The 26,903-nt window shown below is 41.7% G+C and overlaps 1 protein-coding gene across 1 annotated transcript in view; it reads left to right on the top strand.

Moving 5' to 3' along the window:
- Nucleotides 1–26,903, top strand: part of PLCB1 (phospholipase C beta 1) — a 442,993-nt gene that overhangs the window by 98,900 nt on the left and 317,190 nt on the right. The window contains exon 3 of the mRNA XM_067292708.1: nt 24,571–24,639. Coding sequence (XP_067148809.1) covers nt 24,571–24,639 — 69 coding nt within the window. The remainder of the gene's footprint in view (nt 1–24,570; nt 24,640–26,903) is intronic.

Raw genomic sequence — 26,903 nt, 5'->3', positions numbered from 1 at the left:
CCTTTTCATGACTTTTTACCATGTCCAGAGACTTCTTAACTATAGCCAGCAAAAAATAAATAGAGGGAGATGCAATAATTGAGTGTGTGGGTAGTAATCCAGGTTGGGCTGAAAGAACTATACATTCTGCTCATAGCAGGTGGACACCAAAAGCAGAATGGATGTGATGGCAGGTCTCCCTAGAAACAAGATCCGCTTTTATGTTCAGTAAACCCTTTGCTCTGCACGTCGTGAAAAGATTTCACTTTTTAAAGAAGGAAATCTGACGTTCACAGAAGGTGTGACGCTGATAGCCCTTGGCTGAACTCCTCTAGCCAGGCGGGTGCTTGGGCATGGCAGTGGCAGCCAGGGTGGTGTGGTTGGGGTGCACCAGCCTGAAACTCTTCTGGGAACTTGCAGGCAGCTGAACGGCTGTGTGTGGTGAGGCCTTGATCCTGGGAAGCCCATGGAAAGATTGCTGTTGATTTCAGCCGGCTTAGGTCCCGTCAGCCGACTTAGCATTGATGTGGAAGTGGGATCCATCTGCTCAGTATCCCAACAAGAGTCTGTTCAAATACTAGTCTGTCAGTAGTGTGAGAGCATTTTTTTCCCCATTGGATTGGGACTGACGCCATCAAATTATCTCACCTATGGTAGCAGGGGCCATGATGATGGGTGCTCACAGCCTAGGTTTGAGGTGTAACTGGCAGTCTGTGGGTGTGTGGCTTCTTGCTGAGGAAGCTGTGAGCTGTCCTGGCTGTTTGGAGTAGATGTCTTGCAGTCCGATTTAGCAGGAATGTCAACCTGGTTCTGCCATAGCTACAGGACCACTCAGACGTATAATCAGAGATATATGTGAATAAAGAGCAGTCAGTATGTTTCCTTGCATCACCTGCTTAAGTTAGGAGAAGCAGAATTTGTACTGGGTTTGTCAGGGAACTTATTTATAGGACTGTGCTTGTTAGGCCATTTCCATGCTTGTGGAAGAGCATTTTTTCTTCCTGTCTCGATTGCTGTAATTCCTGCATAAACACTGTATGAGGTACAGAGCTTAGCTGCAGCTCTTGATTGTGTAGCAACTATAAAGTATTGCTCAGTTATTTGCAGGGTGATGTGTCCTTAGAATATTTCACTCAAGGATTGCAAAAACTGGGCAGTATGTGACCCTTTATCTTTGGAAGGGATGTGCAAAGGAAGATATTAAAATACGGTTTTACAGTTTTTGGTAGAAGTACATTTCAGAGCAAAATGCATACATTTGTTCTATACTTAATGCACAGCAAATCTATATTAAAGCATTGTTTGCCATTATTCATTTACATTAATTTTGTTGCTATGCTGTCTTAGAAATAGATGTTCAAACTGTAACTTTGCCAAGGTTCCTCTGTCCTCCAAGAGCCATAGCAGGATAGGTAAGTCATACAAGCTCATATTTCAGAAGATCTATTTTTGGCTGCCTTCCTCCATTAGCACTATTAGTAGTTATGCCATTTATCCCAGTGGGAGTTAAGTAACTCCCACTCTTAGTGCATTTGCAAATTCCAGGCTGAAGCTTACTGTTAGAGCTAGCTAGAAGATGCTGGCAAAAAGGAACATGTCATCAGTGAAAGCAAGAGATACACGTCTAGACGTTGGTTACTTGCCTCAAAGCAAGGACAGTTGGAGAATATTTCATGTCACGATTTGGTATTGAAACTGCTTTGGCGTATTTGTTTTTATTTCCTCTTTCCTTTTCACCCAGAAGACTCCCTTCACTTAGAAAAAGTGTTTTGGCTGTCCCAGGAGCAGAAGAGAGAAGCACACATGTAGCTGGGTAATTAACTGTTACTGCCTCATTTGTCCACAGCTAACCTGAGGGAAAATTCAGGACCTGTGGCCGTTGTATGGATTTGTCATATGACAGATCATATCAACTTATGATAAATTTGTCACACTGCTGAGATGTCATGTCACAAAATTTGTCATCTCTAACTCCATAATGTCTGCCTACCTTCTAGTCACTTTAACTCAGTCCGATTGAGTTTAGCTGTAACTTTTGAAGGCAGCAGGTTCAAATTTATGCCGGATGGTCAGATGGTTTCAAGTGCTGTGTCGCAGCCCTGCTGTCGCTGGCTGAGGTGCCACCCTTGGGCAGGGGGCTGCTCATGGGCTGTTTCTGCTGGGGCAGCTCAAATTCTCCAGCACATGGCAGAGGTACCTCCTCACTACCTTGGTTTTGGTCTGTTGCTGTTAGAGAATAGTTTCATAGGCTTTGCATTCCTCTGTTTTGGAAGGGAAAGAGGTGTTTGAGTGTAGATGTATTTTTTTTTTAATTTAAAATGACAATGTCAAATTTCACTTTTTTTTTCCCCAAAGATTTTTTTTTTGCTTCATCCAAAACCTCTGAATTTATTTGGCCAGTAATACCTTTAAAATGTATTAACGTTGTTATCTTTTTTTTTCTTTGATGTTTTATTGTTTTTTTTTCACCAGGGAAGAAGTTCTGGGAGTAAGTAACAAAATACTGTATGTTCTGCCTATTTCTTGTGCCCCCCTCTCTTCCGTAGACTGGCTTGTGCTTCCTCTTGGTCCTTGCTTTCCCCCACAGCCAGGGGATGCTCGCTCCCAAAGCAGTAGCTGAATTACTCTGACAGGTGAACCCATTCCGTGCAGTGTGTGTGTGACGGCACTATCCCTCTACAAACATGCCAGCAGGTTGCTGTGACGCTGGCTCACGAGCTGAGGCTGTGCCTGGCCGTCAACAAACGGGGTACAGGCTCCTTGAGGAGGGCTGCCAAATGCACAGAGCAAAAACTGAAAAGATGGAAGAAAGTTCCCCTGTGGTTCCCCCCTGTTATTGCGGTCTTGGATGTTATCTGTGACACCTCTACTTGTCGTAGGCATCTAGGACCGTGATTTTGTTGTTGTTGTTCCTCGTCAAGGATTGCCATGATGTCAGTTTTGCGCTGCACTGGGGTAAAAGCCATTCAGATTTTGCAAGTGCAGGTCGAGGCAGCTCTCAGTACAAACTAGTTGCATACTGAAACATGGCAAACAAAGGATGTTGAGTTCCTGAAGAAAATATGGAAAAAAAAATCTTGAACCCACACAGAGGTTTTTCAGTGCCAACCTGCTATGTATTTTCTGCTTACATAGATGTATTCCAGAAATACTGTTAGGAATATGTAGCTTCATACTGACTGTTTATTTTTTTCCTGTCTCTTGGATCTGCATCACCTAATAAATGACCTTTGAATAATTACGTGGTGAAGTCCTATCTGGACTTGACAATTAAACTGAGGCACTGCTATAGAAACACAAAAAGTGTGTAATCATAAGTAATGGACATTGACTGGATCTGCCAAAACTTGCAATAAAAAAGTCTTGCCTTAGGCAGTTGTTCCTGGCATGTAGATTAAAAAGCAAATCCAGCAGTGTGCACTATAAATTGAGCTGCCATACATCACCATTTGCCAGCTAGGCATTTTTTTTTCTTTAATAGAGATCATATTTATCCCAAAGGTAGTGACAAGCTTTTGAAGTATTCAGACCACCACAGATCACAGCCAGCACTTCTGCATCCCGTAGGAGTCCTGGTTGCCTAAAAGAAGGGGTAATTTATTACTTTATATTACATTACATTGTATTATTAAAATAGGTGACAAATCTAACACTTGCTGTTCATTCTTTTTCACCTGAAAATCAGTACTTCAGTTGTGCTGAGTGTTCTTGCAGAGTGTTTGGAGATGGCATGGAGGCCTCTACGGTCTGAGTAGAGCCAGCACCTGCAGTAAGGCTAGGACCTCAGCATGACGGCTGAGCTCTCCTCCTGGACAGATTCTGTGCTAAGTTGACAGGATGCGCTTGTCATCTTGTGTCTCTGTAACCCAGTGTGGTCCATCAGGCGATCCTCAGAGCTTGCATCTCACTCTCGTCTTTTCCTGGGGAAGGTGGGGAAGTGCCCAGTGAGCACAAAGCCAGCTGAGGGACCTAACTGCTCTCTCAGCTGCATGCTCCAGCCCACCATGGCTGCTGGGGTTGAATTACGAGGCGGAATCAGGTAGTTTTTCTCTTTGGAAGCTATCATGTCATTTCCAAGATAGGAGTCTGTCTTCAGTTTCTGCTCAGACTCTTGATGCAGCCAAAGGGACAACGAAGCGTTGCAGTGTCTCATTGATTGTGCAAACTATTTGGTGAATTAAGGCTTTCAGGATATAGAGGAGTAGTTGCAATTGTTTATGTCAGTCCTTGGAGGATAAGTGTGAAATTATAAGTGAAGATTGCAGTCTCATTTATATATATATAATTTCTATAACGTATGTCTATGATGATGCTGAGCTAATTATGGATGACTAGAAATACACTACTGTGAACCTTTTAAACATTTATTTTAGAGCTCCTGAGGAAGTCAGTGCTAAGTCTAGTAGACTGTATAGTGAATTATTGACCTAACAAATTATAGCCATAGACTACAGTATGGTATTGACATTACAGATTGTAATGTTGTCTTTAGCAGTCATTACTGATTTCAATTCAGGGCATGTTGAACTTTGAGATTTACGCTGGGTGGGATATTGACTCAATAACGTATGAGACATAGGTTAACCTAAGTGCGTAGTAGACAATTCTTAAAATTTATACCATAATAGCCATAGAAATTAATAAATTCTGGTCAGATTTTTTTTAAATCTCTTTGTGCACAAGGAGCTGTAAAAGCAGACATATGAAGACCTACAGTAAGTGATAGTTGTTACTGTGATTTTTTAGAAATAAAAAGAACTCCTCCTACTTTTATGCTTTAATATGTCCTACAGCTTTAGGCTTTTGCCACTGGAGTTTCAGCTGTGCAACTGCACTTTTTATCACATTGACTTGGGACCACTGACTGTGAGGAAGGAGAAGCTAAATGAGTCCTCCTGACCTTTAGTACCTCTGGGAGATGAGATCTTGTTTGCCAAGCCAGCTAATCCATCAACGAATAGCTGTAACAGATTTGGGATGCCTCTCCCCGCCTGAAAAAAGTGCAGATAAATTTCCTCTAACATGAATTATATATTATAGCATATTATATATGCTAGAGGAAAGCAGTGCTTCTCAACGACGTAGCAAAAGGGGGACATTCCAGACAAGAGTCTCTAAAAAGAACAGGAAGACTTAATCTGTTTTAAAACAGATTATCTGTGAGATAGACTTGGATAATGTGCTACTTGATTGCCCCATTTTACAGTATCCGAAATATAAGTAGCAATAGTAACAAATTCCAAATTGCTTATACAATATGTGGCCCAGAAGAAGTTGCTTCCATGACTGTTGGTAAAGACAAGCAAATAAGTTAACTGTTCTGGAAGGAAACTAGACAGCTGTGCTAGGCATCTGTCTTGCATATCTTCTTGTGAGCGTTTTCCTACAAGGTATCAGAAACAACGTTTCTAATCGGTCAGGCCGTTGGACTTTTCCAGGATGGCAACTAGCTATATAGCTCTTTTTCTGTTTATAATCTTGAGCATTCTGAAAACAGTTGAGTTGTGAGGTTGCAAGAGAAGAGAAATAGAAGCTTATTTATATAAAGAGGGAAGTCATGATTCCAGGTGCTGGTAGGACCTTTTTTATTACTAAGTATCTGGTTGGTTGCAGGACTCAAAAGCAGAGAAATGAGGGGGCTACCTTACTTCAGTGGCATCTGAAGCCGTTGGGAGGTTTGGACTGTTACAGTAAGTTGCAGCAGTGAACTGGGGAGCGTAGTTCAGGCACTCCAGGTACATGGTAAATACCGTGCCCTGCGTGTGGCCGATTCGCTTGCCTCATCGGTACCTGCCAGCTGGGTACAGGGCACGTGCTGCTGTGTTTGTGTTGTATAATTCAACAGGAATCACTGCGTCTGCTTCCGAAATGAAACCATTTTTGTGGCAACTGTTTAATGTAGAACTGTGCCAAGACAGCCCTGAAGAGGATTTCTGTATTCCCGGGAAACTCGGGGAGAACTTATATAGCCGGAATAGGGAGTAATTCTCTGCCTATATTTCCAAAGTTTCCCTTTTATTTCCATTTAGGAAGTGTGAGTCTTTCCTGTTTCTTCATAATTCATAGCATATAATTTACATCAGTTTCTGATGCCCTTCAGAAATAAAATCAATCTGGCAATAGAGGATGTTGAGAAATACCCTCTGCGCTGCTGTCATCTTTCATTGTGATTTATTGCTGGGTGAAAAGATGATGTGCAGATTCAAGTCCCTACATTGGGAATATAGGGGAAAAAAAACAAGAAATAGCTCCAGTATTTTTGAAATGAATGGACTTGATATGCTCAGCCTGCAGGTTTATTTAACTCTGGCTTTTAGAGTGGGGAAAAATGTTATCAATGGAACGAGAACAGTGTTTCATTATTTAAACATTTGCTTGATAATGGATCTCTCAAAATCTTAAGTATCAGAGGCGAGCTATAATTTATGAGCAGATCAAATGTAGAGACTATATCCACAGCAATAAAAATCTAGATTGGTTTATTTGGTGAAGGCTGGACGTGCTACTCAAATATTTATAGGCTCTTTCTTAAGCACAAACAAATTACTTTGTTAAACTAATAACACTAAATTATTCAAACTAATGTAAAAAATAAATAATGTTAAAATACCATTCCTAACGGTGCTAAAACTGCTCTGTGGTTTTAAACATCTGAACTTTCAAAACATCTTATGGTCCATATACCTACTTCAGTGCCATAACACCAAGGATATACTAGATTCTGTGAGGTATTACAAAACTGCTGAAGAGTTCCTCCTTGTTGGGAACATGTTTTGTTCTGGAGATTAATCTCGTGTTAATCTGCTTTGATACTGTATCTCAACTTGTTTTGCTGCTGCAATAACTGGCTAAGGTTTGCTTATTCGTAAGGATAGTTGCAACTGTAGCTTCAAGGCTAATTTCAAGTTTAATGAAAACCCCGGCTCCTTCTGCTTCTTAATTGGCCACGTTATTCTTTTTTCATTTAATTGAGGTGGTAAATAGTCCCTTAGAAATGACTGAAACTATTGAGAGATTAAGCCTCTACCAACCAGAATAAAAACTTACAGAAAAGATAAACGCTACCAGAATTTTAAAAGTCGTGGTGGTGGTATAGGGCTCAGATCGGAGAGAGGTTAAAGCACTTGAGCTGAGATTAGTAGAAGAAAGAGGGTCACAAGTCTGTCTTTTTTTCTTTTTTTTTCCATGCCGTGTGAGCAATAGCAGAAGACAGCAGGAGGCATATTCCTGTTTGGAAGTGTTCTTAGTTGCTGTTTGGGACATTTAAGCTGGCGCCACCAAAGAGTCATGGCCAAAACGTCTTTTTAAAGTTTTGGCTTTGTGCTAGAAAACTGCTCTGCAGAAGCTCTCCAGTGAAATTTAGTGTTGCATAAACTTCTGTAATACTAGTAATTGGCTTGAGGAAATTAGTAAGACTACTTAGCAGTTCATACAGTAACAGAAAAACTCTTCTGTGAAAGCAAAGACTTGGATCCCCGTAGTCAGATTGAGTAATACCTTGAAGTTTGGTCCAGTGGGTCTAAAACCAAAGTTCCTGGAATTTAACTTTTTTTTATGTACCCAACAATTGACTCACAGTTTCTGCACATTTTGTATTTGCCCAGTATAAAATAAAACACATTCACTTCAGTCACCTTTGATCCTTCTGTGAGAAGCTTTGTTGATTTGCCATAAGTGGTTTCATTTAAAGCGGCCTGCAAAAAGCTAGGGGAGCATGGCAAAATGCGGCCCGTATTTCTGGAGGGAGTTGATCAACGACTTAGGAAAGATCTTGGGAATCTGAGGTTGGGTGTTCGAATTGGACAAAGTACTATTCATTGCAGAGCTTGAAAGGTCAGGAACGACCTTTCCTAAAATTTAGGGCACACTTCTGCCTAATCTGATGTGTGCATAGATTAAAATCATGGTAGGTAATTTCACTAACCCTATCCTCTACCAAAATGGCATTTTCTTTGTTTTCCTAAATCTGCTTTTCACTGTTGTTTTTCAAAATGCCACGGTGGGGGGTGTGGGGAGAGGGAATGCGCTTGCTAATTTTTCCTCTGTTTACCTTCTATAACTTTAAAAGTTTCTTTGAAGGTGTTCACAAAAAAATAGCTGTTTTTCAATCCACTGAGCTACTGAAAGATGCATCCATTTTCTAAGTCTGGCAGAGCTATTTTCTCTGCTAACATGCTTTTGTACATTAATGGGGCTCTTTGGAGGTATCTTAGAGTCAGCCTAGCCTGCTTTGAAAGACCTACTTATTCTCACACTTAATTTTTATCACTAATGTTATTACACATGAAATTTCATTTAAAAAGCAAATGAGACACATATTAAAAGGTAACTTAGGCTGCAAAGTCAACCACTTAGAATTTAGGAAATGTTAGAATAAGCTTTATTTTGGCATCCTTACGCATTTTGAAAATAATAACATGACCATATTTTCTCCACAGTTGTTTTATTTAATATGAGCAACTTGAGAATTTCTGGTGTCCTAGTTTGTGCCGCTTGGCTGGATGTTCACAGGTCTGGTAGACAGAGAAGGTTTGTTTGACCCTCTCAGAATTCAGAGGTGTTCCCTTAAGCAGGAAGGTGTTAGCTCTTCCCATGTAAGAAGTAGTCGAAATTTTGAGCATGCACAAAACATATTTTCCAAACGGTTCTGGCTCACATTCGTCTCCTTTTCCTTGTTTGAGGAGATGTGCCTTATTTGAGGAGATGTGCCTTCATTCAAGGAAATTGGTAAAATTACTCTGGCTGCTACTTTAAATAAAAACAAACAGTCCCAGCCCCAGGCAATCATCCAGCGGGATTATTTCATTCTCAATGGTTAAAATTTGGCAAGGAAATAAGGAGCTGACATCCAGGTCTTATAATGGGAAATGCTGGACAACTGTTCGCCGTGGTATTTGCATTTCTGATGATACAAATTATGAAGAGATTAAAACCAGTCTGCCTAGAGGGTCCTGTTAAATCCCGTTCATGGTTGCATGTTCGTTGTGCCTTTGGGAACTGCCCTTGAGATGTTTATGCATTTCACAGCCTGGCATGGCTCTGTGCGTGTGTCGTGCTAGTGATGAGCACAGCAGAGCTTGCTGCGCCAGGGTTCCTCCCATGCTTTGCAGACGTTGGTTTGAAAGTGCGTTTTCTGGTAGGCTGTGAAAATTCAGGATCTATAACACGTCCCAATAGCTGAGAGCTCCCTAGCAATTCTTCAGAAAAATGGTCCATGCTTTCTCCGAGTGAGTGAGAATCCAGTGAGTGGCATCTGTTTGCCTCCGCTCCCATTTCGCTGTACTTCACCTTAATTCCTCCCGCTGCCCCAGAAGGTCTCAGCTTCTGGGATGGTTTCTCTTCCTGAATGTCTCACCTTTCGTTCTTAAGCCTCTTGGATTTTTTTTTTCTTTTTTTTCCCCTTCTTTCTCTGTCTCTTTGGCTCTTTGGCTCTCTCTCTCTCTCTCTCTCTCTCTCTCTTTTTTTTGGGGGGGGACTTATATTTCAAGGCTGCAGAGGAGGAAGACTTAATATATGCATAATATTTAAGCAGATCTCACTGGTATTTGAAGCCTTGTTTATTTTTTCAAATATGCAGAGATGGTGAGATTGTGTTGTAGATTTTAGAGGCTCAGACATTTCAGTGAGCCACCAAACTTTCAGACGGAGGCAATGAAATGCCTGCAAAGTGACAAGCGTGTTAAAGCAGGACCAAGTCCAACACTGCAAAGAAACAACTCTTAGGGCACTTCAGATGCTGGCTGAAGGGAGTCCCTGTTAAGAGCAGCATGTTCTTCAGTTTGGTTAAAGAAAATGAGACCTAATCCCACGTGTGTCTCAGTGGGCCCCTCGCTAAATTTTGTGGAATTATGCTCAAAGCAGCTGGCTCTTGCAAGCGAATGTAGGAGAACTGATAAATGAAAGCTTGAGTGTGGTATAGGGCAAAATATTTGGGGAGATGTGGCTTGACAAGAACTCAAGGACTTCAAACAAGTTGCCATTTACTTCATCTTTGTTGTTTTTGCAGAATGGCCCATATTTCCTTATTCGGTGTAAATGCTAATTTCAAGTCCTCTGCCAAGACTAGAAGAGTTTTAAGCCTGCTACTGCAAATACATTAATAAAAATAATTTCCCAAATGTATCTAGAGATTTATAAAATAATAATGAAGGAAATTATGTGTTCAGATTAATAGTAGGTTAATGTAAATTAAATCTTTAGAGATTTACCCACCAGTCGTTTAGATTCAGATGTATGGGTTCTCCATTTATTTATTTATTTGCTTTGACTTTTAAAATGCGCTTATCCATAAACCCTGGGAGCATGTAAAATAATAGCAATTACAGCTTGTACAAAATAAGTTAGCAAGAAACTCTAACTCCCCTCTAATTCGCTAATAAGCGTCAAACAAAATAACTATATCCTAAACTCGCTTGTGACTGTGAAGGAAGTAGCAAGGTAATAAGGCAAATTAGAATATGGCAAGAGGGGGTGAAATGGGCTGCGGAGGTCTGGAGCGAGCGTACCCCTGACAAGCAGAAGCGTTTGCCTGCTGTTGCAGCCTGGAGAGGAGAATATGGCTGTTGCAGGTTCCTGCTGAGTTATTACACTAGGAACTATATACATTTGAAGAAGCAAAATGTGATTTGCCGAATGACTAAATGGTGCTTTCTTGTGCTTATATTATGCACTCGTCTAAATTGTTCCCATCGGTTCGGCTGTTCATGGAGCTCCTCGGCTGGCAGAGTTTTGTGCATTTCATTGTCTGTTAGAGGAGCAACGCGTTGAGGATCCAGTTCGGAAAGCTGTCGTCTTTGTGCGTATGCGTACATGTAACTTAGGTTCCTTATTTCTTATATTGATATAAAGAACTAGGAACTGTAACTTGTCTTTGGGAGAAACATCCATGGAAACTGTTGTAATGTCAAGATCTGCAAAATAGGCTGCTTCTGAACTAGTATCTCATGAATCATTCCCTTAACTTGTTCCTTAGTAACTTTATTAACAAAGTGGCATGTTGGCTGGAATGTTGAGAAATCAAAAGTTTGGATGAAAATAAATGATTCCTTTAGGTCTGTAGTACAGGAATGGATTTCCTGGGTTAATCTTATGTTTCTGAATGTCAGAATAATACATGCTGCAAACAATATCCAGAAACATGTCAAACTTCATTCTAAAAGTGATTTTTTACTTTCAGTATCTAGAGAAAAAGTAGTGCTAAATTTTGCCTATACTTACTAATGACAGATTTGTATAGCTCAGTCCTTATTTCTTTTTAGATTGAGTAACCCTTCCTTTTCTCAACTGATTACACAATGCATATATTTAAAGACGATAATCATACCCCTCTTAGCCTTCCTTTTGCTGCTTTGTGGAAAGCAAGTTTTTTTAGTCTTCTCTTATAAAAGCGTCCTCCCCAGTCCCTGCTCATTTTTGGAGCCCTTCTCTCTCCCTCCTCCAGGTTGCGTTCGGCTCTGAGCGCTGGCGACCAGAACGCTGGATGTTGCTGTGCCAATTTTGGCTTATGTAATTAACCAAACCGCAGGCAGAGAGGTCCTTCAGAGCTTCCTGTGCCAAGCAAAAATGTTATTAGCTTACTCAGATATGATCTTCCTGGTGAGCTCCTGCTGTCTCTCTCATTTTTTGTATTACCTTCATATTATTATACTCCTTTCATCATCCCTTTTAAAGTTTTGCCTTTCAGACTATTGTTGCTTGGGTCATTTTCCTTTCTTCTCATTTTCTAAAATGTAGATGGCGTGTTAGTTTTTCTCCAGTTTCCAGATTTTGATATGGATTAAGGTATAAGACCAGGATGATTTGCTTCAAAAGCCAGTGAGAAATCTTCATCCTAAAATAACAGATATGTTAACAAAATAACTGATCTTGAGAGACTTTTGTGTTTTGGGGAGAAATCTTGACAACATGCCTTTTAGTGGTCTTTCAGCTCTAAATGCATCCCACAAGCCAAACCTGGGCCCTAAAAACATTAAAGGTCTTTATTTCAGAAGGTCAGTCGTGGCTTTTCAGCTATTGCCATTAGTGTCTTGAAGCTCCATGTTATGACTGGAGTCTCCAGTTGGAAATGCCGCTGGATTATTCGTTTTCCAGTCAGGTAATACATGCAAAGGTCTTAGCTAGAAGAAGAGTTGGGAGAGGTGTAGAACTATACACTCTCCCTCTGTATAGTCTCCTGTTGATTAACGTTTTACCGTCTGCCTCTGTAGAAGTCACAGACCTGTAAATAGGACTATGTTGAGCCTTAACCTTAAAGCTCCATGCGTTTTGTTACAAGGAGAGCAATTCCAAGTTCCTAATCTCATACCTTTGCTAAGTTTAACGGTATAAAAAGTGTGCATAGTATAAATATAAAGATGCCAAAAGCTCCAAGCTATTGACATTAATTAAGGATGCAGTCTTGCAAAACACGTGAAACAGCTAGTCAGAAACAAAACCATCACAGAATACTGTAGATCTGCCAAAAACGCCCTCACCTGCTGAAGTCTTTCTAAAAATGCGTATTCAAACCCGTAAATGTGTTAGTCTTCTTTTAGATGCATCAAATACATGCTGCATAAATAGAAAAGTTACTGTATAGAAGAAGTCAGAAGGATATGCTGTTGTTCCATCTTGGAAAAATCTTGTGTTGGTTAATAGGTGGTTTGCCTGAGTAAGAACGACGGCATCAGGTGTGGTGGTACAGCAGAGTGATGCAGTAAGCAGGAGTTTTGTAGTGGCTATTTCAGGCATGTTCAAAGTTTAGATGAAAGTCTGTGCTCCGACTGCTTGCTATTTGGGGCACTCTGTTGAAAACAATACACTTCAAAAGAAAAAGCACAATACTGATCTATGTAGTTTGCGATGCCTTGTCAGCATGAAATAAAGGCACAAGAACGTCACCCCCTAAATATGATATGGCCCTTTCTGGGAAGGCGTTTAATCATAATCACATATGATTACGACTTTTCATTTGAAAAGAGAAGCTTCTTAATAGAAATACTGCTTTTTTATCTGCTGCTTAAAACTTCAATTCAATGTACTTTTCCTTGTGACTCTAAAGCTAAAAATTGCCAGGTTATTCTCTAGTTATGTGAATAAAAATCAGTCAAGCGCCATTATGAAAGCTGCCTACAATATGCTTTTTCTTTTGAATTTTCTTTTGAAGCAGGTCCTCCCCCAGTTGCTTTCTGTGTTTGAATGCTGGCCGTACCTCATCGCTTCTACTTTTACTCCTATTGTTACGCATTTGTGATAGCGCGGAGAGCAGCGCCGCTAGAACAGTTTTAACAGGACCAAACCAGTTATCACCAGTACATTGGTGGTGTCTGTGTCCATGCAACTCCCACTGCTAACTGCAAGGAAAAACAAGTTGTTTGGATGGGAAACATCTAGTTTCAAGCAGCAGGTGCACTTGCATTGCCCTAAACTTGAGAAAATTGCTCCTGTTGGTGCCAGATGCCCTGTTGTGTCACAGGAGCCAGGAAGGTTAGCAGTGGCATGAGGGAGAGCATGGCAGAGTGCCCATTCTGAAGGAAGCTTAGAAAAGCTCATTAAGACATTTAAAACAAGTCCTACAGTTCATCAACATCTGGTAGTAGCCACAGGAGGTAGCATTCTCTAACAGGAAACGAAATGACCAGGCGCCCATTTCTAGCTCTGCCAGGGATTGAGTTTTCACTTGGTTTACAGCACATCACTTATAACCAGGGTTGTCTGTGCACCCACTTCTCCAAAAAAGCCAGGTTCCTGCCCTCATAAAGCTCCTAAGTCTCATATATCAAGTTCCCTCCAGCTATGTAGCCCCTGGGCACACTGTCTGTCCTGGTAAGGTAGAGCACCTGTAGTTGGAGTATGATGCAAAGGAGACAGCATGATCTAACAGATAGGGATAGGGATATTGAGATACTTTTCCAGCTTTGCCACTGTTCTTCTCTATGCTACTGGTAAATTACTTCACATATCCATTTCTCATTTCATCCTCTGTTTGTCTTGTGCATTTAGGCTGTAAGACCTTAGTAGGGTTGTGGACTGTTTTTATGGACTATATATTGATACTCACACTAACGGGGGAAATAATTGTTTTATCTGTCTTATACCTGATCCAACAGTGGTGACTTTGGTGTAGAACTATAGCTTCAGACATGACTGAAGAAGGGGCAGACTAAAATCTTTTCCATTGTTATGGAAAAATTATATTTTTCCGGGGTGTTGGCTTTTAAAATCTGAGATGATTGCTGATTATCGAACACTGTGACTGCTCCATCCTACACTCATTAGTACGGGTCAGTTCACTGTGACAGAGGCAGGTGGCGAATCTTTACCGCTGCGCTTTTTTCTGCTTGCTGACCGTTTCTTTGGTACTCGGAACTGAATGGTAAGCTCCATGTACCCATTTTTAGACTGCTTAGCCACAGTCTGTAAATCCAAGTAAATGAGATTTTCCTTAATGAAGCAGCAAAGAACTATATGCATAGACACAGAAGACTTGTTTTGCTTTCATTATTAAAAGGGTACTTAGCATGAAAATTCCTTCTTTTTTTTTTTCCTAATAGCACAGTGCTTCATATAAACTGCAGACTATTGTCTCTGTACTAGAAAATGTTACTGTTCTTATGTCTCCAGGGATACATTCAGAGAGACTGAGTATTATAAAGATAGCAAAAACTTCTCCAGTTGTGGCTTACACTCCTATAGGAATAATATAAGAGCCTTTCAGTAGGGTTGTCATGTGACTTGGCACTTAAAGAAGAACCTGCAAACAAAGAAATGCAAGGTATCTGGGACTCATTCCCTGTGCAGTTAAGTCAAATCACAAATGCTAGGTCCTGCCTCGCAGGTGCTGAGGTCCTTCAACTCCTTTTGACTTGAGAAAAATTAATGACCACCCAGATAAAGCTTAGCTCTTCTAGGTTCAGGTTTGCAGCTAATTTGGTTTGGACAAAAAGAAGTCATTCTATTTTAGTGATTTTGAATAATGTCCATTCCATGTGATACCAAAACCCTTGAAAATGTTTGCTTCGGGGTCTGTCCACCATCTGATTATAGTTGAAAGTAGCGGTGGTCACCTCACCAGATGCAGGTATGCAAGAGTGCTGGGAGAACCACCTGGTGTTCCAGGTTTAACATGGTCTCAAGTGCCTCAGTCTCCTCCTTGTCTAATAAACCATATTTGTCTACTTAGGTAAAGTAGAAAAGGAGAGATTGAGAAAGCAAGCCCAAGAGAGCTGCTTTGGACAGGAATGGTTGGGAATTTGCTAGGGCTGGGAAAGGGTGTCAAAATTGTATTCTGAATCAGACGAAGCAGTAACTTAAACCATTCGCTTGCCTGAATCCCAGCTTACTGCCATGAGTTAAAGGAGGGTGAGTGTTTGCCAGGACTTCTTGGTCAGAAATATCTTTTCAGACCTAAGAAACCTGTGTAACCAAAGTGACGTTTAAACCGTCCCTTCTTGTTGGCCAAGATGCCCATTTGATGCCCTGCTGTATGCCTCGGCCTAAGAAAATGCCAATGTGAGTGAAGCTAACTGAGGTTCAGATCTTCATTTTTGCATTTCCCTTTTTCCATTTGGATCAATGTTTTCCTTCAGCTACATTTGCAACTTCTGTGCCTACTAATGCAACCTCCTCACTAAAAAAACCCCCTCACTTGTTTTGGAATTTTCAACTTGTTGAAAAATCTCCGAAAAAATAAAACTATTTTTTGCCTTAACCTGGAAAATTTTATGAAAAGTAGGAAAATACTTTTGGAGAAAAAACACGATAGCACACAAATACATTTATTGTTTTCGGTTCAGCCTTACTCCTGATTTTGTAGTGGGCATGTTTCCTGCTGTTAGGTTTTGGGAGGGGTTGAACTGAGCAATGCTGTTTGAATTGTCTCAAATCAGGTGAGTTGTTAGGCATAAGTGGTGCTCGCCAGTACTTTTAACTGGAGTTGTTTGTACAAAGACAGCTTAACTCACTTAATGATGTAGGCCAGATTGACCTGTACATGGTGCACGGGTAGGGGACAGTGGAAGTAGCCACCTGGTTCATCTCCTGGAGCTGCAGCAGCTCCACAATGAAAATGACTCTGGTGAGGGAAAGGTCCAGGAGTTGAACCTGCCGTTTCATCTGAATTCGGTGAAATATGGTGAAATGTAAAGGCAAAGTTACCTCCCTCCTACAGCTGTGCACTCACTCCCCTGTTTTGAATAGACCTGAAATGGATGGGGCTCCTGTGATTTTCTGCCAGCGTTCATTGGCCAGAAATGCAGAGTTTTAAAAATAAATGGTTTTGAGTGAAGTTGTCGAGGCAGCAGAGTGTTTTTTGTCTTTCTTGGTATCTCAGGATTAGCAATGTTGCTGGTTCTGCTCTTCTTCATTGTGGGTGCCAGAGCAGTTGGATTTATTTTGGCTTTTTACTTTTTTTTTTTTTAAGGAGGTGTTTAGGAGGCAGAGAATTTAGGATTCCTTTTCACCAAGTTTTAAAGTATTTTGAGAAAGAAGTTATCTGAGGCTTCCCTCTGCCTGGGCTGGTCTGTGCGGAGACCTCGGTTTTCTCTGGGCAGTGCCAGAGCAGAGGCTCAGGGAAGAGAAGAAATCCCACGGCGAGGAGCTGCTTACGCGACTCTGCCGCGCGCTGCCCCGGATGCCAGCTGCTGGGCCCGATAAATGGCAGTCTCCAGAAGATGAGGCAATGCCGCCTTGGGCTTGCAGTGCTGTGGCTGCTGTGTTCGCTTCCCTGCCCCTTGGCGTTACTGTGATTGCAAGATTTCGGTGGTGTCCTGCTGTAAGAAGTGGGAGGGACTCTCCTCTCTTTCCCTCCTATTTAGTGCAGCCACACTGCACAGGGCAGGATTTTTCTTTTTCTTTTTTTTTTGTTTAAATACACTGTGCATTTGGCAGTTCATTAGCTTTAACTTGTGGCTTTTGAAGGGATTGCTTTATTTTCTGGGGGTGAGGCTAATGGCCGAGTACAATACATCCTCTCGTGCTGGTCTCCCCGAGTGCTGGCTGCTTTATGGCAACTCCTGCTGGCGTTGCCAAGCAAAACCGAAGAAAATTGCAACCTGGATTCTGAAGGGTATGAGGAAAACCCAGAGCTGTATGTTCTTCATTGAAGTGTGTCATTCTAAAAAATAATAATAATAATAATCCCCCTTGGGAAAACCAGTGGCTAGTATGGAAATACGTGTTTAGTTTAAATATAAGCTTGGCAGTAGCATTTGTTCTATCGTTTAAATGCATAGCTGTTGCCTCTTCGAACCTCCGTGAGGAGCGCAATGTCCTGTAATTGAGCTGAACCAGATGCAAGGAGCTGGAAGAGGACTAGTTGCTTCACGCAGGTTGACTAGCTGTAGCATTAATATAATTTTCAACAGCTTATTAAAAAGAGATGGGAAGATAACAAAACATTGTGAACTTGGGAAGAAGAACTTTATGTGGAAGAGACTGCTCTCATCAGTGCGAGTTTTACCATTGACCGCAGGGTGTGCTCTGCTACTTGTTTATTGACACAGCAGATGATTTCGATGCCTGATAATTGAATTGTGTTGCCAGGAGGAAGCATGGAGACAGCTTCTTCAGGGACTGGCTTGCTCTGGTAGGATACAGCTTATGAATTATGTAAGAGGACTTTCAGGAAAACAGAGCACTACCTTAGCTCGGCTCTGGTTACCGTCATTGACAGCCCTCCTGTGGGTTCTTGCAGCCGTCAGTGCAGGATTCCTTCAAAGCAGCTCACCGGTTGGCCACAGTTTTCCTTTGGGATGGGGAGACAAATCTTTGTTTCATTCAATTTATTCTTAATGGTAATGAGGGGGGGGAAAAAGTGGTTTTAAGAGAGAAGTTATATACAACATACCCTCCCTGTGAAAGCACCCTCTCTTAAATTAGCCCTAAATGTTCACTCTCATTGCAGGGAATTTCAGTCCTGGAATAATTGAAGTGTGGCTGATTTATAAGCACACTATCAAAATCTCTGAAACCTGAATGTGGTTTATTCCATAAATGATTATAAATTACTGAGTTTGCCTGCGTATCTAGTCTGAATATACAGGGCCAGATGCTTCCTTGGCGTGACTTCTAATTCTTCTGAATCAGAATCAAACATTGACTTTAATTTTCTTCCAACTTGTTAGAAAGAAAAATTATAGTCACTTGGGTTTTTATTTTAAATAACACATTTAAAATGCAGAATCAAAATAAAAGTAGTACAGAACTGAATAGATTTTTTGCTTCAAGAAATATTCAGTGCTTTAATGTTCAGAAAATGTTAAAATAGAATCCTTCAATATTAATGAAATGTTTCATTATGATTATTTTTTTCCCACCATAAAGTGTTTAAGTCCCCGGGTGAAGTTTCTGTTTCAGCAAAATGGCATTTTCCCTTTGAAAACTTTAGCCAGATGTTGCCATCTAATTGCATTACATGGTGCTTGTTGGCAAAACTGGCCCAGTTTTCAGAGTTTAGTTTGCCAGACTGTGTAAGACATGACAAACTTTGAAGGCAGAGGGCTGCGTCTTTTATTAAGTCAACTGAAAATATTTGGAAGAATTAGATAAGCTTTCAGGCACACAGTTTCTCCTTCAGATCTGAAACTAAAAGCACCAGATTTCAAAGCAAAGTGTAAGCGGAAAATGGTTTTTCAGAGTTTAATTAGTTGTGCATCAGTTAGGCCATATCCCTGAACCACAGTGGCTACAGCAACATCACCGTGAGAACTGTGCTAACTAGTTCCCAGTAGCAGGCAACATCATTTCATATAATACAAAAAAAGAACATCGGAACAGAAGTGGAAATGGAGATTGACCAAATGCGGGTTAGAGCAATGAAATGACATGACCAGTCAACCTCAGTGAGTACCCGACATGGAATTATTTTTGTTAGGGATGTAAGAAAGATATCTGGACTGACCAACTCCATGCAGCTGTTGTCATGCCCACCCACTTTTGCAATGTATCCTTGACAGAGTTTTTGTGAAATTTGGTAGGACACTTGATCCAGCACTCAGCTCGCCATGCTGTCAACGGCTCTTAAGCAGAGCTCGCCAGCGAGATCGATAAGGAACCCTGCTTCATAGCTAGCGTTACATCACTAGCAACTTCCTGAGACAGTGTGATTCTCTTGGCATCATTTTGGGCAGTTTAAAATAGGAGTGAGCCAGATCCTCAGCTGGTATAAATTGGTGTTACTGTATTGAATTCAAACGGGCCTAATTATAAGTGCTCAGGCAGTCACTGAGGGTTGCACAATCCACTGCTTTTGTGAGCGTGTGCTCACCCATAAAAGTGAGATTGCACAATCCAGCCCTATATGAATAGGTCTCTATCTCAGCTGCTAATTGAAAACAAACATGGTGGGATTAATAATTTACTTCTTAGGAATGTCTGTTCTGTGAATTACTGGGAGGTGGGGTCTGCCAGTTGTACTATATGATATTATTCTATTGCAAGATTAATAAGGCCCAACAGCAATGACTGGAGGTCTCTAAAGAGGGAATAGTTGGACTTGGGTGGGTTGTGTTTTATCTCGGTTGCTGCGGCTTTTAGGCCTCATGCGGCACAGAGCGCGGTTCCAAGCCTGCACCAAGGAAGTCAGTAGTAAAAGTGCCATTGACTTGGGCAGAGAACGACTTCCGCCAACTGTTTTGCAGCACATGAAAGAGGGCATTCTTCTGTCGGGTGCTAAGTGTATTTTTAGTTTTCAAAAGTCTATCCACATGTTGTAACAGGGGATTAGGAAATTGTCTTTCCTCTCGTTTGGGAGGAAATTGCTCTCTGTCTTTTTAATTAGTTGTTTGAAAGATGAAAACAAGGGCGCAGGGGTGTCAGGGAATTCCGAAAGGTTCGATGTTTTTGAACCAAGGAACTTCTAAGAAACGGCACATTGTGAATTCTGATTTATCCGCACCCTGTTGAAGGGTCCCCACAGAGGCTGTTATGTGGATGCGGATCTCACACTCTTCTCCTTAATTTAGAAGACAAGTTAGAGCAGCTAACAGGCTGCCGCCTTGCAGTTCTCAATGCACATATAACATTTAATTACGGAAACTGGACCAATCCTTTCTGATATCTGCTGATGACTAAGACTTTGGACTTTATATTCCCCTGGCTTCCGTAATTGCTGCCTAGGAGAGCATCCTAAAGAAGTAAATGGTCTTGTCAAATAGGGATATAAAGGAATATATGGGTAGGGTTATCCAACCTGCTTTCTACCTCCAAGAGGTAACGCAACAGCAAGGCCATAAGGGGGATTTGCAGGGTGCCAGCCATTCCCGTAGTCACCTCAGCAGGTCCTGTCAACGTAGCCCCACAAACTCTGCTCCTGCCCTGTTCTTCTTGGCCTTTCCCTCTTAGGTGTTGGGTCCCTAAATTGTCAAACTTCCAACGCAAGCAACATGAAAGTAGTAGTTGGAAAACCAACAGCCCCAACCCAAAATAGAAATTCAGCCCCTCACCATTTCTCTAAAGGGGGAAGGAAGGAGACTTAGCATTCAGTTTGCGCAGCCCAAACAGCCGGATAGCATTGCCGTTTCCGGCCACGGTGAGGGGTGTCTGGGCGGTTTCAGGCTGGGAACCCCCGGGCTAGCGGGCCCCAAAGGGACAGAACCGAGCAGCCGTGTTTCGATTTGTTGCCTTGTCTTTGCGAGCGCCCGTTGCTGGCTTTTGCTTTTCTGTTTCTAATGTGTATTATTTCATTTGAAAGGGTCTTTTTATGTTTCTGTTATGGGAGGTCTAGTTGCACTTTTGTAAGTGAATAGATGATTAATTCTGTGGGGGGGGGGTTGTGGTTTTTTGTTTGTTTGTTGTTTTGCTTTGTTTGCTTTTTAAGAGCTAAAACATCAGGGCAATCCAACCAAAAAAAGCTTCTGAAATTCACTCTGTGTTTCATCATCCCTGTTTAAGACCCATTTTCCCTCAGCGTCTTTCATTTCTCTCATGTGCTTGCTGTTACAGCCTTTATTTTTAGTGTACGTCAATCTTTTCAGTGTGCTAAATCATATTTTTCCTACAGGTACTGCATGTGTCCATAGCTTCTGTAGAACGTTTCACGGCGTGCTGGAGACTGCCTCGGGGCGTACGTGCTATTTGTTGTGGTAAATATAACCACTGGCCTTTTAACCTGGAGGCAGGTTCTTCTCTGGTACCGGTAAAATTCTGCTTCCGTGCTCTTGCTGAGTACCTGGCCTGTGGCTCTGAAGAGCTGCTTTCCCCGCGCTGCCTTCTGCACGGCGTCTTTGCTCTGTGTGGTTGCTGTTGGTGCAGTTGCATTATGTCTCTGCCCTGTCTTGACTTCCCTTTGCCTTGTGGTCGCAAGAGTTTTCTGGCTCTTATCCCCGATTTTCTTTTGAATTTCTTGCCTTCCTTCACTCCGTTCTGTTCAGTGTCCTCTGGTCTCCTTCTCCCCTTAATTACGTCTAGACTGTTGTCCATTTTCCCCCCGTAGTTCTTGCTCTGAGTGTGACAAACAGTCATACAGCTCTGCCATATTTCATTACTCTCAGTTCTGCCAATATCTGAATGTCCCATGTGCATTAAATCAAAGACAAGCCCTACACTGTGTTCTTTTTGTTTTATTTAAAGTTGCACCTGCTACCGTACCTGAATACACAGCTATTTAATAGTGCTTATTTCGATTTTGTATCTCCAATTTTTTTTTCCCCCCGTCTTGAGCAGCAAGTCTGCCTTCCACTGCTGACATATCCCAAATGGTCACTTAGTGTCATTAGTGCTGGCATGTTTCACAAGAGCAACTCATAACAGTTCCTCCCAACACCTCTCTGAAAAAAGGGAGAGGGGGAAAAGAGTCCATTTGAATTGATAAAGAAATTTCTTGTGTCTGCACTAGGAATATCATGCTGCATTTTGAGATGCAAATGTGTCATGGGCTAAATTTATAAAGAAATAAAACACGTGGAGGCATATTTGCACTAACCCAACTTTGCTGGGATCTGAGAAGTAGATTCCACTGAGGGATGGATGAGGTGATATGAATGTGGAAATGTTGTACTCAGACCCAGGAACAGATTGCTGCTGGTAAAAATCAGCATTGCTTTTTCTAACTGAATGCATTGGCCATTTCCCCCTGTGAGGACCTGGCCCCTTCCAGGCCTGGAGACCAGTTATGTGGGGAAATGGAGAGCTAGTGCTCACTGTACCCTGCATTTTTTATATGTTCTTCATGCAGTTCTCCTGGTGAGTAGTGCAAGATTAGGTACCGTATGGTGAAATAGTTCCATGTGTACATATGCAAGCTGTTCTGGCCTGGATTTTAAGAAACTGAGAAAGGTATAGGAGAGGAACCATTAGACTAGTGGTATGGTGTGAGGGGCATGAAGGAGTAGCAGTGCCAACCTCGGGCCTTTCAGCAGGGAATTGCATGCTTTTACACAGGAGCTATTCTTCCCCAGGGTGACCTCTCTTCATCTTTTAAGCATTGCTCACTTCTCTTGAAAACCCATTTCACTTTCGGCTACTGACTCTGCTTATCTCTGCTTCGAGAATGCTGCAGTTGGGTATGTATGAGACTGGTTAGCTGGACTTTTTCCACATTTAAGGACTTCTGAACTCAGGGTTTTGAGCTTTGCCCTATTAGTCTTGCGTCAGTGTGATAGGGTCAGGCAGGATAAGGATTAATGTATAAGAGGACTGTAGATCTGGAAATAAGACCAACTTCAAACTGGACCTGAAAGTTGGGTTCAAAAACTTGCAGATACCCCTGAGCTGTAACAGGGACAGCTGATATAGCAATCAGCTGTAGACATCAGAGGTTGGAGCACTGTCGGAAGAGTACTTTATATGTATGCCTTGTGTATTTGTGTGTTTTGGATGATTTCCTAAGTATATTTACAAAATATTACCTTTTATAACCCTGCCTATACATCTTCCTTATCCCTGAGTTTTGACCCCATTATTCTGTTTCAGGCAATTATGACCAAAAATAAGTATCTCAAGTTTCTCGCAAACAGGCCAGGGAAAAGAGAAGGATCCTGTTGCTGTCCCCAGTAACAGAGAAGTGATGATTAAGTTCAGCTGGTATTAGATAGAATTGGGATTGGCATGGTGGGCAGAGGGAGATGTTACGAATGTATAGCCAAGTGAAAATTTTGTGGTAGAGCTCATGTCTTATAAGTCAACAAAAGTGTATCTACAAGAACTGTGCAGGAGCTGGTGCCTTAAAATAAAAGAGAAATAAGGATGGAAAGTAATCTATGGAAGATAACATGACTGTGGGAAAATCACCTTTTCTCCTTGGAATTTAAAAATATAGTGGCTTTATGTTGCACAGAGATCTCAAATTCTCTGCACAGCATTGTGGTTACTACTTGAAGACTAAAATTCGTTGTAGCTCTAATTGCAGTGTGGTCATGTTCCTGCTGAAGTACTTTTGGACTATATTTAGTACGTAATTGAGCCACGCTAACATGGAATATTAGTCCAAATACTAGTGTAGGTGAGGCAGACGAAATTAAGTTGTGCTTTAAGATCTTCAAGTAATGCCAAATCAGATCAGATGTTCTTGCCTGTGTCTTCCAAAACAGTTTGGATTGGTTTTGGGAAAACATGCATAATGCCATGTGGATCTGAGTGCTTCCTGGGGAGCCAGTTGCTGGGAATCACACTCTTCCCTTCTCCGGTGCTGTTCCTCCATCCAGATTCTCTATGCTCATAAATGCTAAGGTATTCAAGAAAAGAACCAACATGGCAACATCAAAAAATGGCCCATCTCAGGATAAGATTGGGAAAAGGATGTTGACTCAGGATTACAGTTTGCTGCCTGTTTGAAGAGAGATGAATCCCCTGCACTGATCCCCACGGGGGGGCTGCACCCCGCCACAGTGGCCTGCACACTGAGGAGGGCGTCCCTGAGGGTCCACGGGCTCCGCGTGGCCCTGCCCTGGCTCTCCTGGGCCACCAGGCATGCAGGGTCCCGAAAGCACTAGGTTAGCACTGAAAGAAGATACTTCATGTCATACATGCACAGTGGAGTACATGAATTTGCCTAGCTGAAGCTGTCATCATGGGTCAGTTTTGTTCCCTGTAGGGCATGTGTTATAACCCAGAACTCAACATGTATAGCCCAGAACTCAAGAGTAAGATATGAACTATGAAATGTTTATCAAAAGTGCATGGTTTTCATTGAGCAATAGTCACTGTAAAATTGTTGAAACATGTTATCATTGTGTATATAGCTTTTTTTTATGTACACTTTTAAAAATAAAAAGTAGATTTTCTATTTCAGAGAGAGAATTTTTCAGTTTTGTAGTATCTTCCTTTTCACACTGTAACTAGCATAAAAAAGCTAAAATTGTATTTAAAAAAAACACAACAGCTGGTATTTAGTAATCCAAGAAATATGCTTGACTGAAATGGTTGATTGAGCCTCTCTCTATATATCATAAGAGACAAATGCATATTTTTAAGGAAATTAGGTTATGTGTCTAAGACCTTAAGTATTGCTATTAGAATTGGTGAAGGGCGATACAACACTCCATGAAACTGTTTGCAGTTTGGACAGGAGTCATGGCAAATAGGCTAACCGCTGTCTGAACTGGGAAGTGAGGCAGCGTTAACACGAGGCTTTTTGACTAACGTAATAATAATCTGTATTTCAATTTTTCTTTCTAGGAGACTGAGCTACTAGATATCAGCCTCGTCAAAGATGCCAGATGCGGAAAACATGCCAGAGCCCCCAAGGTAGGCCTTTTTGCTGCATGTTTACTACATGTTACATTGATTACGTAGGTAAAATAGAAGGGGAATTATATGCAAGAATTACAAAAATTCCCTTCGTTAATAAAAAATACTTTGTCTTTTCCTCATTTAACACAGTTTCTGATAAGAAGTGCTGTGATTGCTGAGCTGTTGTTTGGTTCTTTATGGATAATGCAGATGAAAGTTCTGTTCAAAGTGAATGGACAAGAACCGGTCTTTGTCTAGGGCAACACTTAAACTGATACAAGTTCCTGGCTTCCCTGATGGCCAGGAACTGATAAATGTTTAGCTCCACGATGCATTTTGTACTGTTTTTTCCTCATTTGGTGCCCCTTGAGGCCAGAAAGAGTTTTTCTAGCTGTGTTCAGAGAGGTTAAGATATGAGTTCCTTGAGGCCCACTCCGACGGTTTGCATACTCCTTTGCTGTCTTTAAAGACAGTTTGCAGTAGATATATGTTCTCTGTGGTGTTTTCATTTGGACATAAACTACATATCAGAGAGAAACCCAAGCGCTCAGCTCTGGAAGCAAGTTTGTGCCTTGGGGAATCGCAGGAGTGATACGAGAAAAGAAAATCTCTCTGGGGTCCTGAAAGTACGGCATTGCTGCTGCTTAGCTGCTCTTGAACCTGCGGGGTTGGAGCAGCCCAAGGGGATGCTTTTCCTGCCTTCGTCTCAGAGGAGGAAAAACGTGCTGGCTCTGAATGGCCGCAGCTCCTCTGAAGCGTGCTCGCTCCTTCTTCCACCCAGCCATGGCTCTGGGCACGGCCCTGCCAGTTTCTCAGCCTTTGGAGGATACATGTTAAGAGTAGAAACGGTGATTTCTCCGTGCCTGAGTATGCCTATAGGTACCTCAGAGGAGACTATTCAAATTCAATTTTCAAAGCTTTCCATGTGCTGGCAGCTTTTTAAAGGCTGAGTTATAATTGAAATGCTACAGAAGTACTTTATGACATCCACATTAATACCAAATGTGTTCACCATGATTAATGGTTCTATGATGAATAGCAATAAAGTATTAACAATGGCTAGAACATTATTTTAAAATGCTACCCACTTTACAGAGGACATTCATGTTCTTCTAACAAAACGTTTTTAGCTAAAATTTATGCATAGCTATTGCCACGGTGACTTTTATTTATTAGGTTACATAAAGGCTGTTTTTGTTACCACATGTTACCGATTTGACAGCAGTGGCATTAAATGAAGGGTATGAGAAAATCTTAACTTTTAGGGTGGTGAAATGTACCACCTGTGTGACTGAGTTTGCTTTTTGTCATTGATTTGTGTGGGTGGAACGAAAACAGCACCTGGGTCGGCTGTTGATAGGATCTTGCAAACTGTGTGAAACAAAATGCTCGTTTGGGGGCCGGTCCTGTCTGTTCTGCTTTGATCCATGTTGCGGGCTCTGAGCAAAGCACTGTTGACTGCAGGTGAGTGACTGCAGGTGAAGCCCTGTTTGTGTCACATCCGCAGAAGATACGAAACTCATATAGCAGCAGGAAAGCTTGGCTCTAAGTCAAGCAGTAGCAGCTTGTGATTGCATGGGGGTTTCTAGTGTAATCCCTGGTATATTGGCTCAAGAGAGCAGCACCACATACTTGCCAAAGCTCCTAGGTTTTAGAGGCACTTTTCCACAGCTGTACTTTCAGATGAAGCAACCCTTGCACTCAGGTGAGAATAAATACTGAACCGTGATTATGGATAGTTCCTGCGTGGGAAAGCAGGAAAGCTTCACACAGCATACAAAGAAGTCATTCACAGTCTGCTCCTTGGACTGTTGAAAGCGGGATGCAGCTGATGGTTCTGTTGTGATGGTGATTGGGAGCTGTATCCATCAGGACAGCTGGACAGTAATTTACTGAGACCTGCTGAGCGTCTTGCCCTGAACGTAGTACAATCTGTGGTACGAGCTCCAGGCACGTAATGAACATACATGCTCTGTAGCTTAGCTGCCTTAGAGACAAATGCTTTTTTAGTGCCTTGGTACCACTTAACACACATTTATTAGCAATCCCAGAAGGTAATCTTGCATGATCTGGTGGGATCATCACTGGCTTGGGAACTTACTTCCTGTATTAGCCTTGCCGGATGCTAATGACAGCAGTCTCCAGGCCATAGTGCATTGACCCATCTTGCTCTGTTAAAGGTTTTAGGTTGTTTTTCTTTTCATTATTTCCTCTCCCCCTGCCCCAAATAGTTTTGGACAATTTTTATACAGCATTAAGGGACTTCTACCAGTTTGTGC

This window comes from Apteryx mantelli, chromosome 3 (assembly GCF_036417845.1).
Source record: "Apteryx mantelli isolate bAptMan1 chromosome 3, bAptMan1.hap1, whole genome shotgun sequence".
In the NCBI taxonomy this organism is placed as follows: domain Eukaryota; kingdom Metazoa; phylum Chordata; class Aves; order Apterygiformes; family Apterygidae; genus Apteryx; species Apteryx mantelli.
Note: the sequence above shows the minus strand (reverse complement) of the source record. Positions and strands in the feature narration are given on the sequence as shown.